The sequence below is a fragment of the Nylanderia fulva genome, unplaced genomic scaffold (genome assembly GCF_048542155.1).
Source record: "Nylanderia fulva isolate GAGA-0341 unplaced genomic scaffold, ASM4854215v1 Scaffold17, whole genome shotgun sequence".
NCBI classification, from domain to species: domain Eukaryota; kingdom Metazoa; phylum Arthropoda; class Insecta; order Hymenoptera; family Formicidae; genus Nylanderia; species Nylanderia fulva.
In genome coordinates, this window is record NW_028189945.1 from 4,869,081 (window position 1) to 4,883,411 (window position 14,331).

The 14,331-nt window shown below is 34.9% G+C and overlaps 1 protein-coding gene and 1 long non-coding RNA gene across 2 annotated transcripts; one reads left to right on the plus strand and one right to left on the minus strand.

Moving 5' to 3' along the window:
* The first annotated feature begins 1,123 nt into the window (after positions 1 to 1,123).
* Positions 1,124 to 2,254, plus strand: LOC114944901 (uncharacterized). The gene is made up of 3 exons (XR_003822304.2): positions 1,124 to 1,542; positions 1,605 to 1,770; positions 1,908 to 2,254. It is a non-coding gene; the product is annotated as an uncharacterized LOC114944901 (long non-coding RNA).
* Positions 2,255 to 11,709: 9,455 nt separating this feature from the next.
* Positions 11,710 to 13,670, minus strand: LOC146723771 (uncharacterized). Its single transcript, XM_085481259.1, has 3 exons — positions 12,544 to 13,670; positions 12,212 to 12,468; positions 11,710 to 11,723 (listed from the first exon to the last, which is right to left on the minus strand). Exons 1-3 carry the CDS (start codon positions 13,668 to 13,670, stop codon positions 11,710 to 11,712), a joined length of 1,398 nt encoding a protein of 465 aa, XP_085337385.1.
* Positions 13,671 to 14,331: the final 661 nt, after the last annotated feature.

A 14,331-nucleotide genomic window follows, 5' to 3' on the forward strand; every position in this document is an offset into this window, starting at 1 on the left:
TTAATTTTTACCCCTTGCTCTCTCAATTAAGATACCCCACACAAGAAGAAATGGAAACTCCTAATATAAATAATAATTCATCGGTACCTCAAGGTATCGAAAATATAAATCCTAGCACTTCTTCTCAAAATATTTATCAATATGATTTACCTGAAATTTTTGAAAATTATTCTTCAAAATTGACAGCTATTAGAGTAGATTCACAAATAAATGATCAAACTGATAATGAAAATTTGCAACATCTTTACAATGAAACTGCCCAACAAATTTTCCAAAACTTAAGTTCTCGAAATGAATTAATTGCACCACAAGATTCGTTTCAATTTATATATCAGGATAAAAGTAGAGACAGGGAGGAATTAAGATTGCTACTTCGAAGTTGGAATCAAGAAGAATTAGTGGATCATCTTCTAAGTAAGTATATATTTCTTGTACATCTATGTTTCAATATAAATAAATATAAATAAATAAATATAAATAAAATAAATAAATATATATATAAATTATTAAATATAAATATAAATAAATATAAATTTTTAGGTGAGAATGTTGTAATAAAAATTCTTAAAATTATAAAGCGACATCATATCGAAAAACTTCTCAAATCATTCGATCTTGGCACTCAAATTTTATTTGAAAATAATTTAGAAAATTGGAGAAATTCTCTAAACCTTCCGCTGGAAATACCAAATACTTGCAACTTAAGTGCACCACCATCCCCATCAACTCTATCGACTGACTCTGTGCCTTCGACATCAGGATCTCGTTTTTCCCCTTATAGAAGATCGTCAACTTCAGACGAAACTAATAGTATGATAACGTTATCAACTATTTTAAATGAAACTCCAAAGGGTATTATGTTAGTAGAATACTACAAAAAATATGAAAAATTTGAAGATGAACAAAGATCATTATTGATCAATACTTGTGCGAATTTTTTTGAAGAAAATAATATTAAAATGTCGATGACAGCAAGTTATAAACTTGAAAAAGAAATATTGGAAAGATTTCCTACCGAAAAATTAGTAAGTTTATTTGAAATTTAAAATATAAAGATATATAATAATGACTAGATAAAGTTAATTATTTTTTCATTGAAAAAATCAAAGTACAATATCACTAATTACAATATTCATCTTTATAAAATTATTTATATTTAGGAATATTATCGAATAGGTAAACGTGGAAAATTATATAATAAATTTTCCAATTTAAAATCTTCAATTAAAACAGTAGTTGGGAAACATATTTTACCAAAAAAAACAGAAAATACAAAACTAACTCAACAGACTCAGAGAACATTTAGTAAGTACTTATTATGTTTGAAAATTACATGGAATAATGTTCAATATTTTAGTTCCAGAAAATGATGCAGAAAGTTGCATTAATGCACTCAAATTTGACAGCCTGACATCGGAAGAGTTTGACAACTGTTGGAGAGCATGTGGCCAACATCGACTAAAAGAAATAAATAATCTTGCAAATACGGCAGCTATTTTTGAAAAGTGGCCCTTCTATAGAAAGCCATCTGGCTTTAGATTGGTACTTAAATTAAATGGAAATTTAGAACTGACAAGCGAATTGATTCTTAAAATGTTTTACAGATTGACATGGATTTTAATGTCTTATTCGAAACGGGAAATGGCCTGTTAAATAAGTGGGAGACTTGCTTAAATAATCTTACATCATTTTTATGCAAAGATAATCACGTGAAAGATAAATCCATAAGAGCATACCTACAAATGTTGAAACAGGAGACACTTTCTGAAAGTAAATGATATTAATTTAATTAAAAATTTTTTAAATTTGTAACAAATTTTATTTCATTATTAAGCTGTTTAATATATTATATTATTTTGTCACTTGTATAACACATTCTTTATTTATTTAACTTAATTTGTATATAGATGGTCGTGATGCAATAGTTTTTTGGAGTCTCCATGGTTACTTGGTTCCAACCCAAAAAATTGTGAAAAAAGATTTGACTGGCAAAAAAAGTACTATAAAATTTACTATTAGAGATTCTCAGGAATCTTTTGTTTACTTTGGTAAATCTCATCAAGAAATAGAGGATCATCTTATGAATCTCAAAAATAAAAAGGAATGCATTCAACCCTTCATTATGTGTGTTGGCGAAGATATTTCAAAAATAACAGATATTTATGTGTATTTCGATGATGTTAAGTATTCGTTTAACAGTTTTCTTAGGGCAGTTGATATATTATTTAAAAGTTTTCATGTATTTAATTTTAGTTTTCCGACTGAAAGTTTAATGTTTTGGAATTTTATTGAATCGAATTTTTTTGAAATTAAATCTAATAATTCCTTTTCCAAAGTTCACGTATTAATAGAAAATCTCAAAACTGCATAAAAATATTAATCGTGTATGTTATTTTATCTTCTCATGTAACATAAATGTATACATCTACACAGAATAATATATTGAATAAAATTCTTTTGGAATAAAAATTCTTATTTTGTATTTATTCTATTATCCAAAAATTAGCTTTAGAGTTGTGTTTTTTATTTTCGATTAACTTGAACTTCTTATTTAATTTCGAACTTTTGATGTCGCATTTAAAAATATACATTTAACATTACATTAATAATAATGTATATATTTTATAACTCAGTATATCTGATTCAATTTGTAACTACATATATTTATTACTTTACATTTAATATATTATTATTAATATATTAAAATAATATATTAATATAAATAAAAAAATAAATAATAATATCAATAAACGTAATTGTTATATGATAAAATAATTAATGAATATATACATTAATATTAATAATATATAAAATGTCACTTAATTATATTATTCATTGATTCAATTAAGTTTTTTAATAAATTTATTATACAATTTATTGTTTCAATGAAGTTTTTTAATAAATCTATGAAAAAATTCATTAATATAATACAATGAAGTAGTCAATCATATCATTTCATAATATCAACAAACGTGATCATAAAGTAATGAAATCATTTATCGAATTATGATTACATGTATTAATAATAATAAAATGCAATGCATAATTCAATTACATAATTCATTGAGTCAATAAAGTTTTTTTTTTATTATAATAAACCTATAGGAGATTTTTCAATGTACACATTTATTGTTACAATAAATCCTAGTAATAGTTTAATAATTCAAATTATCCTTTTATAAAACCTAAATCATTATGATAATAAGATAACTCATTGGACCAATTTTAATGTATCTTTTCATTAATACGGTAAATGTTTTTATTAGATATATGTACAGTTTTGGTTGAGTGACGCACAATGGCATGCGCGCGATTCGAACATATGATATGTAAATGCAAGCAGCCGTAACTAGCCGCGAGTTAGTTAACATCCGGGTTATAGTTCGCCAGGAGAAAGGGCCGGCGTCGCAATGCCGTGTATCACGTGGGGAATTGCGCGAAACACGTCGATGTTCATAGGATTTACTCCTATACAGGGTGTTTCAGAACTGTCGAAAAAGTTTTTCAGGGGATGCTGACCATTACTGTTTTATCGACTTTGAGTTCAAGGGTTTTTCTCTTTATTGTTATATAGATTCCAAAATCCTTCTCCACAATTAAAGTACTGATGATAATAAACGGGGAGGGCTGTAATTTCGTATAAAAAAGCAATAACAGTTAAAAAATTACAGTTATTTTATCGGTCTCTTGCAGCTCATAACAATACTTATTTAATACCAAAGTTCTGCAGTTTATTTGTGCACAAAATACGGCGCTCCTAATAGAGATGACATGAAAAAATAATACAGAAATAATAAAAATGAGATTAAAAGCCTGTATCAAAAGATTCATACTTGAATCAATCATTGTGGAGGATTTTTCAATCTGTTGTGGCGATTATATCGTCACATATTCCCCAGTTTACATATATGCGAAACTTACGCGGGACGAAAGGAAAAGCGAGACGCGAGACAAAATAAACAAGTGGAAAGACACAACGGACAAGACGGGGAGACAAAGACGATAATCGAAACTCGAAACAATAACACAAGCGAAATTAAAAAGGATGAGTCGAGAAGATTCTCGAAGGTCGTAGGAACGGGCAGGAAGAGAATAGATAGCGCGGGTTCGAGAGATTCGGCCCCCGTCAGTTATCGCGTGCGGACGTGCGACCGAAGGAAAAGTCTGTACCGATTGAAAGTCGTAAAATTAAATGGATACGAACATTAAAAGGCCTCGATTCTTTTCACACACACACTCTCTTTCTTATATATGTGCATATTACATCCTGCACTGATCAATTGGCACGTCAGGTAGTTAAACTGTATATTCAATAACAAGCGAACCTAATCTAACTTAAAGTCGGTAAAACAGAACAACGGCATCCCTTCAATGACAGATTTCTGGTATCATTCGGAGACGATTTTTCCTCAGCAAAAATCTCGAGATACCAATAATTTTCAAATTATAAGCAGTTGAAAATAAAGGCTTTTTGGAAACTAGGCCTTGTGGAAATAAAATATTAACAGAACTACATTCTTCAGTTAATTTTAGATAGAGTTTGCTTTAATAGAATTTTAATATAAGACTTACTTATAAAGATACGTAAAATTTATTTATTTATTTTATTAATAAAAATTTTATTAATAAAAATATACAAGATCTTATTTGAAGAAAATTTTTTCTCATTGTCAGCAAAAATATTGAGGCATCAATAATTTTTGAATATAAAAAAACTGTTAATCTCGGCTCGAATTATTGTGTTACAATAAAAATAAAATATCGACGGCAATCGGAGCCTATGCGGATGACATGCACAAAATTAATAAATTAAAATGAGATCTCAAATCAAACTCATTTATTAAGTTCTAAACGTTTCGACCCACTTCGGGTCTTCTTCAGTAGCTGCAAAATACAACGAAACAAAAGTAGAAGATAATCGGTACAATCAGAAAATTATAAAACTCGTATACATACAATCCGCAAATAAATTAAATATAATTCTCCTCCCTATTCAAACCGTCCGGCCGTCGGAGTGTCTCCCTAACGGTGACCATCGTCAGGAAGGAAGCAGAGCCGTGACTCCCTTACCAACACTAATCAACATGGTATAAATTAAACGTAGAACAATTCACAAGAATTAAAAATTAAAAACCGGGAAGAACACTCACCCCGACAGTAAAAACAGAGAGAAGACGATGCTACACGTGACACATCACTCTAACGACTGTGCGGTATTCTACCTCGACACAGTCGATACATATATACGCAAAAACAAATATAAAAATAAAATATGAAAATAAAAATAAAAACAACTAAACTAATCGGCACTCATGTCAAAAGTCTAACAAAAAAACCCGGCTATGTAAAATCACAAAGCTAGATTTTGGTAAATTTTTCTATTAACAAATCAAGATTCTCATTTAATTTATCAGTGTCGCTATGTAAATTTAAACTATTCTTCTGACGTTTTATGTGGATCATTTCGGATATCAAACGTTTACCTAAAAAAGGCTCCTCGTCTAAGACTTTTACATCCTCCCAATTAAATTCATGGTTCAATAATCTATGTTCCGATATGACTGATAATTGTGACGCGTTTCTTTTTATGTTGTTGCGATGTTCTTTCATCCTAGTTTTCAACAATCTACCTGTCTGCCCTACGTACGACGCATCACAATCCATACAATCAATTTTATAAACTACATTATTATGGAGTTCCCTTGGTAACTTATCCTTGTGTACTTTAATGAATTTACGGAGACTGTTAATTGCTGTATATGATGGAGTGACATCCAAATCACGTGTAATGTCCTCGATTCTCTTCGATACATTATTAATATACGGAATATTAAAGTACGAAACTTTTTTCTGCGTTGGAATCTTGTCATTGCATATATTTGCTCTATTGTTATGCAACTTATTATTATAGCGGAAGAACAACTTTTTTAACCGCGCTTGCAAAGTATGAAATATCAAATTGAGAGGATAATTATTAGACAAAAGAACTCCAATCATAGACTCAAAGTTACCTTTATGGAATTTCGGATGAGATAGCCAAAAAACTCTATCTATGAGGCTGATAATGGTGCCCTTTTTATGACAGAGAGGATGCTGCGATTCAAAATTTAAATATCTACCTGAATACGTCGGCTTATGAAACAAATCGAACTCAATGCTCCCATTATTTATAATAATGGTGACATCTAAAAAATTCAATCGGTTGTCAACCCCCTCCTCCATGGTGAACTGCAATCTAGGATGGAAAGAATTGAAAGTGTTTAAAACTATTTTAAGCATGGAGGGTGGGGCCGCCAACGCGATATCGTCAACATATCTAAAATAAAATGGAAATAACAATGGAATCGCAGCAATCGCTCTACTCTCCAAATCTTGCAACGTGATATCCGCAATGATCGGTGAGAGGGGGGAACCCATAGGTGTGCCAAAAGTCTGTTGATAACATACATTATTAAACATAAAATAAGTCGAGTTCATAATAAAACGAATTGTCAATAAAAATTCATCTCGTGGAATAATACACTCTTTTTCAATATACCCCCATCTGTTAATTAAACTATCAATAGCCATATCCAATGGTACATTGGTGAACAATGATGCAACATCTAGTGAAACTAGCTTCACATCACTATCCACACATAAACCATTTAATTTGTTCACTAATTGAAAACTATCAGAAATAGCCGAATCAGGCTTCGGAATTGCCTTATATATTATCTTATGTAAAAATTTTGCCAAGTAATAAAGAGGTGTATTTCTAGATGACACGATGACACGTAAAGGGCAATTCGGTTTATGCACCTTCGGCAGACCATACGCTCTCGGTAAAACCCCGTCCGTGCAGTTCAGGGATTTATATGTTGTTGAAGAAATGTAATTCTTCGTTTTCCATCTCATTAAAATTCCGTGTAATTGATTAATTAAGTTCCTAGTCGGATCTTTTTTAACAACAGTATAAGTATTCCGGTCAGCCAGCAAATCACACATTTTGTCCATGTACATATCTCTATTTATCGCAACCGTGATATTACCCTTATCCGCCTTCATAAATAAAATATCGGGATTGTCTTGGATGAATTTACCCGTCAATTTGTAAGCCTTACAAAAACTATTTTTTTGCGTGAGCTTTATAATTTTTATAATTTTTGAATTATAAGCAAACGAAAGTAAAGTTTTTCGCAAACTAAGCCTTGTGGAAATACAATTGGGAACATGCGAAAAATAATGGCCTCCCTCGACATTTTTGCTGAGGGAAAATCGTCTCCAAATAACGAGATCTATTTGTATATTTTTGGTGTGGCACTTTATGTCAGACACCCAGTATATATACGAATTCGCGATTGTATATTCACCGAGCATGCCTATCGAATGAATATCGGAGATTAATACGGAGCGATGATGAAAATATCATTCTGCGAATATCTGAGCGAAATTAGCGGGAACGATTTAGGTAAAATATGTGTTCGATAATTTGACATTTTGAACATAGGTGTATATGTACACGTAATGCTATATCGAGATACAAGTCTACGAGATTGGAATTGCTCGTAGGCATATCAAAGTCCGCTAGGGTCTTTCAGTTTGACATTTGCGCTAATTAGAGCCGGCAAATATCACAGATTAGTATTAGTATTTGTAGAGCTAATCGTATCTATAATTACGTAGAGAGCAAATTGTGTGGAGGAGACAGATTGTAACTTCAATAATAGATACAAACCACGAATTTCTAAATGCAGATATACCGTTGTTATATAAGTCCTATAGTTGCGTTACGCGGTAAAGTTATACGGAATAGTATGCAAAATTTTATTATGTACGAACGAGTTCATAAATATCTAATCTGACTTTGTGCCTCTGTCTATGAGCATCATAAATTTCATTTCTTAAAATGTCTTTGATAGTACGTCTTATAATAAATTTGTGTTTCAATACAGACTTATAATGATATAAATTATTAGCATAACGAGAAAGAAACATCAGATGAGACGGTGTAACATCCTGATTTAAACAATCTTTTAAAAATTTGATTCGCAAGTTTAATCTAATCAGACTCTTGTTTAATTTGATCCAATCCTTCAAATGTTTGACCGCGCTCCAATTAAAACTGTGTCCAACAAATTGGAAGAAATTCCTCAACGGACGCATTATTACAGCCAGCGTAAATTCAATATAAAAAAACTGTTAATCTCGGCTCGAATTATTGTGTTACAATAAAAATAAAATATCGACGGCAATCGGAGCCTATGCGGATGACATGCACAAAATTAATAAATTAAAATGAGATCTCAAATCAAACTCATTTATTAAATTCTAAACGTTTCGACCCACTTCGGGTCTTCTTTAGTAGCTGCAAAATACAAAGAAACAAAAATAGAAGATAATCGGTACAATCAGAAAATTATAAAACTCGTATACATACAATCCGCAAATAAATTAAGTATCATTCTCCTCCCTATTCAAACCGTCCGGCCGTCGGAGTGTCTCCCTAACGGTGACCATCGTCAGGAAGGAAGCAGAGCCGTGACTCCCTTACCAACACTAATCAACATGGTATAAATTAAACGTAGAACAATTCACAAGAATTAAAAATTAAAAACCGGGAAGAACACTCACCACGACAGTAAAAACAGAGAGAAGACGATGCTACACGTGACACATCACTCTAACGACTGTGCGGTATTCTACCTCGACACAGTCAATACATATATACGCAAAAAACAAATATAAAAATAAAATATGAAAATAAAAATAAAAATAAAAACAACTAAACTAATCGGCACTCAAGTCAAAAGTCACTCAAGTCTCCGTAAATTCATTAAAGTACACAAGGATAAGTTACCAAGGGAACTCCATAATAATGTAGTTTATAAAATTGATTGTATGGATTGTGATGCGTCGTACGTAGGGCAGACGGGTAGATTGTTGAAAACTAGGATGAAAGAACATCGCAACAACATAAAAAGAAACGCCTCACAATTATCAGTCATATCGGAACATAGATTATTGAACCATGAATTTAATTGGGAGGATGTAACAGTCTTAGACGAGGAGCCTTTTTGAGGTAAACGTTTGATATCCGAAATGATCCACATAAAACGTCAGAAGAATAGTTTAAATTTACATAGCGACACTGATAAATTAAATGAGAATCTTGATTTGTTAATAGAAAAATTTACCAAAATCTAGCTTTGTGATTTTACATAGCCGGGTTTTTTTGTTAGACTTTTGACTTGAGTGCCGATTAGTTTAGTTGTTTTTATTTTTATTTTTATTTTTATATTTTATTTTTATATTTGTTTTTTGCGTATATATGTATTGACTGTGTCGAGGTAGAATACCGCACAGTCGTTAGAGTGATGTGTCACGTGTAGCATCGTCTTCTCTCTGTTTTTACTGTCGGGGTGAGTGTTCTTCCCGGTTTTTAATTTTTAATTCTTGTGAATTGTTCTACGTTTAATTTATACCATGTTGATTAGTGTTGGTAAGGGAGTCACGGCTCTGCTTCCTTCCTGACGATGGTCACCGTTAGGGAGACACTCCGACGGCCGGACGGTTTGAATAGGGAGGAGAATGATACTTAATTTATTTGCGGATTGTATGTATACGAGTTTTATAATTTTCTGATTGTACCGATTATCTTCTATTTTTGTTTCTTTGTATTTTGCAGCTACTGAAGAAGACCCGAAGTGGGTCGAAACGTTTAGAATTTAATAAATGAGTTTGATTTGAGATCTCATTTTAATTTATTAATTTTGTGCATGTCATCCGCATAGGCTCCGATTGCCGTCGATATTTTATTTTTATTGTAACACAAAAAAATATATACTTCTCATTAATACATCCTCACAATATAATACATATAATAAATATAATAAATATAATAAGTATAATAAATATAATAAAAATATAATTTACAACGGTATTCTATAATGTCCCCACGGCAAGGTGTCGGTCGACTCAGGTATGACATACCGTTTGTCGTCGTAGGGACTTAGAGCAATTTTTGTCTCGCTGATGGTATACACTTTATGCAATTTCGATCTTATGCATGACTGCTGACGCGTCATTTCAATTTCGTCATTAAGGCAACGCGTATAATCGTCGAATGTTATACTACGCGCTACGACGTTACTTTTGACGCCTTTTGCCTTTTTAGTGTCCTTTTTACCGTCCACCCGCAAAGCATACATTTTTGCTCTAAGCCCGACGAATTCGGTCATTATCGCGCCGTTATTCTCATCTTTCATCAGACCTGGCACCTTTTTATTCGCGAGTGGTATACCGTACGCATTATTCGCGGCGTAGTCGCTGGTATCGAATCGAGCGATACCGCGTTTCAAATTTTCATAGACATCCTGACATTTAATTTGATAAATTAAACTGTCCGTGTCGGTGTACATTACTCTCCAATTGTCACGATAGAGCGGTGACATGTATTCGTGATGAAATTCATAAAGACATACTTTTGATATGTCGAGTATGCAAATGCCGACGTAGATTGGTTTGTAGATTTTAACTTCGAGTTTGCGTAATTCAATTGCAACTAATTTTTCCGAAAATACGCTAGTACTATGAAAATTTGGTTTCGCGATCATTGCCTCCGCACCGTACCGTCCGTCCCATTTTGTTAATAATTTTACATCAACATGATTGCGTACATTTTCCATCGTCTTGCCAAATACCGCATTATTCATCAATTTATATAAATTTTTTTCAAAATCGTTTTTCGCATGTGTTCTAAACTGCGTGTTGAGTTCGATGTATTTTTGCAGCCACGCTGACTGCGTGAATTGTAGTATGCGGTATATTTTTGTTATGCGTAGCCCGTGGCGCGTGCACTGCTGTAGATTACGATAGTGTATCACGTAGCGCTTCTTATCGCAAAGCGTTGCGAGGAGTTTATACTCCCGCTTGCCGGGCGGCTTATCGCGCGTCGGGCAAAACGGTAGGTCAATGTGCGCGTCCTGAAGATGTCGCGGATACTCTAAATCTACTTCGAGAACATAGCCTATAGGCGAATCGAACGCGATAGATGATACGTCAAAATTCGATATATCGTCGACCCACCGAAAATCGGCATACGGCAATGGTTGACACATTGCCCATCCGTACAAATTATTTACATCGAAATACATGAGGTATGATGAGGGTTTCGATGGGTCGTACGATTGCATGTACTTGTTATTAGCCTGTGCGTATCGGCCTGAACATTGACTAAGGCCGCCGCGTATACCTCGTTCGACAAACATAACCATGTCAATGTCTGTTAATAATTCAAATTTTATATTCGTATGTTTTAACATGGCGTCCCATGTATATCCGGGGAGAGTATAATAATACGCGGGATCGAGTCCGTAACTTTTTATACAACTATCGCGAAAATTCTCAAATATATTGGCCAATAACAAGACATCAATTTTTAAATATAAATCGCTATATTCGCCTAGCGTTCGAAGGGAGAATCGGCTCCAGACGGTCTCGGCGTGCGCGTAATCACTCTCGGATACTGTGTCGCCGGTTAAGGAACTGTAAAATGAGTCGCGCGGCGGTAAACGTGTGTCTTGTAATCTGTCCACGCAGTCAATGTATTCGTACGGAAAGACGCCCTTCCGTGTCAATAAATTGAATTTTTCACTAGTTAAATTTTGATATTCCGAATGTAAAATTTTTAGTTTTTCTTTATCCAAAAATGACGCTAATTTGTCGAGACTAGCACTGAGAAACTTGTACGAATCGATAAACCGTAATTTGATATAATTTTTCGAATTATTATCTTGTGTCAATTTAACAGTCTTCGAGAATGAAATGTATTTTTCCTTTGTTATCGGCAGTAATTCGATTTCCCCTTCGAACGCTGTGGCTATGTCCTCAATAATAAAATGCGCGTCGTAGCCGGACAGATTGTGAAAGACTATAGGAATACAAAATGATTCTTTGTAATTTAAGTTACAATTTGAATGCGCAGGACCCCTGTACCGCCCGGTGAGGTGGCAATGATCGCGGACGCGTGTATCGTCTTCGTCAAACGGTTTTTCCCAAATGTGACAATGCGTCGCGGTGCGAAATTTTAACCACTCGTCAGGCGTTAAATTTACCATGGGGACATTGGTCGTTAAAATATTTTTTACGCGGATTGCTAAATTTTTAAGCTGTTCGGCGAACCACGCGACGCAATCGACACTACGGCGGGAATTGTACGCGGACAACGAACTGTCGTACGAACACTGTACATAGTATGCGATGCTGAACACTTGATGGTGTTGATGATTTTTGGCATCTTCGGTCTTTGCCAAAACACACTCGAGGTCGGCGTACACTACAAACGGCAGCCGCTCCTTCCTCGTGTAGTTGTCGAAGCTGAGCCACTTGTCCTTGTCGCTCGGCAACCGGATAGCGCAGTCGTTCAGTTTCCCGCAATCTTCCATATGCGCCTGCAATTTATCCACCGCTCTGAAATAATGTAGGCATCTGTAAAAAAAATAAAAAATAAACAAATTTAATTAGAAATATTTTAAATATAATTTAAGTTTACTATATACTTACCGATCGCAAATAAATTTTTGACCATTGTGTTTGCTCAGTTGCGAGCTCACGAGACGAGACAGAATTTTTATGCACGCGAAATGTCCAACGCTGTTTTCGTCCTCCACGTACAGCAGATTGACGTGCCTGTCCTTCTTTTTTTCCGAAAGACGCAACGGGACGATGTTCTCGTTCTCGATGATGTACACATTCACGGAAATGTCGTTTGCAAGTTCAAACTTTTTAATTTGATTCACAGTCACTGGAAACTCAATGTTTTGGAGATTCAGCACTGTTGTGTAATGCGGATAGGAGGATTCTCGATCCACATGTATATCAGCGGGGTACAGAGCGGCCACCACCGACCATGCGAAACACGCATTGTCCGCTGATCGCACATTAATCACCGCTCTCTTTGTTACAATTTTTTGCGGTAATTTGACATGACATCCCGCGCGCATTGGATTGTACTTGTTGATATTTACTGTCAAATCTATTATCCGCGACAATGCCCAACCGCTATCGCGTTCCTGGAACTCTTCTAACGATGCTAGCGTGGGCTCGATTACGCGGCGCTCGTACCACTCGCGTACATCGGACGTGCGAAAGAGTTCAAAGTTTCTCGTGTTAATACTTTTATTGGCGCGCTTGTCACCGGACACAAATTCACCGTTGAAAACAGTGTTCACTTTTACACTGGCGTGTCTTTGTAGCACATTCTCCACGTTCTCGACTACAATGTCTTTGGCATTTTCCAAAAACTGACGCGGTTCGATGTGGTCTGCGTTAATTACCGCACCGGTCAGTATACGGCTATCGAACGCCGTATCAATTTCGCGCCAAACGAGTCTTTGCGCGTTATTGCCGCCGCCACTGAATCCGCCGCCGCTGCCACTAGGTATGGATCCACCACTAAACATGGATTCACCGACATACTGTCTCTGCAAGCGCACCTTCGCACCCTCGAGTCGCGCTATTCTCGCCACGAGAGATTGTCTATGTCCAATCGAGAGACGCGGACGCTTGGCACGGCTGCGTTCTTCCAGCTCTTCGATAAACCGTTCGCACTTTTGCAGCCATCCGAAATATTCGCCCAAGTTAGCAACTTGGCGGGAACGCTCCAAAAGGTCGCGCTCAATGTTCTCCATTTTTGTAAAAAATTCACTTATTACAAAAAAAACTACTTTGCACACTAAACTTTTTTTCTTGCACCTCGAATGAAGAGAGCGTGCGCTCGCCAGTGGTACTATGGCCCGGCAGCTGCATCGGTCCTCGTTATATATCCCGATCATCCTTTTGTTCGTGGGGATGATGATGCAATTGTTAATTCGCGAAAAATATTTGTGTGATATCTTATCGACAAACTTAGATATCGCTGATAATTCTTAGAAATACATAGATAAATTTTACCCCGTCGGATTGACACGCCGGATCGGATTGACATGTCGCAACCTGTATGTATCAACTCGCTTGATTGTCGGCAAACCTTTTGTTCTTAATAATTCGCAGAATTATCTTATCAAACTTAGATATCCGATTGTCGGCGCTCGATCCAAGCTTGGATTTTGGATTTTGCGGCAGCCATTCGCAGAATTTTTATCTTATCAAATTTAGATGAAGAAACGCAACCCCCTTGATTGTCGGTGCTCGGGATCCAAGCTTGGATTTGGATTTGGATTTTGCGGCAGCCATTCGCAGAATTTTTATCTTATCTTCGGAGAAAATTTATGAAAACTTTGATACCGCTCAAGCTTATCTTTGATACCTTACAAAGACGCCGCTTATCTTTGATACCTTACAAAGACGCCG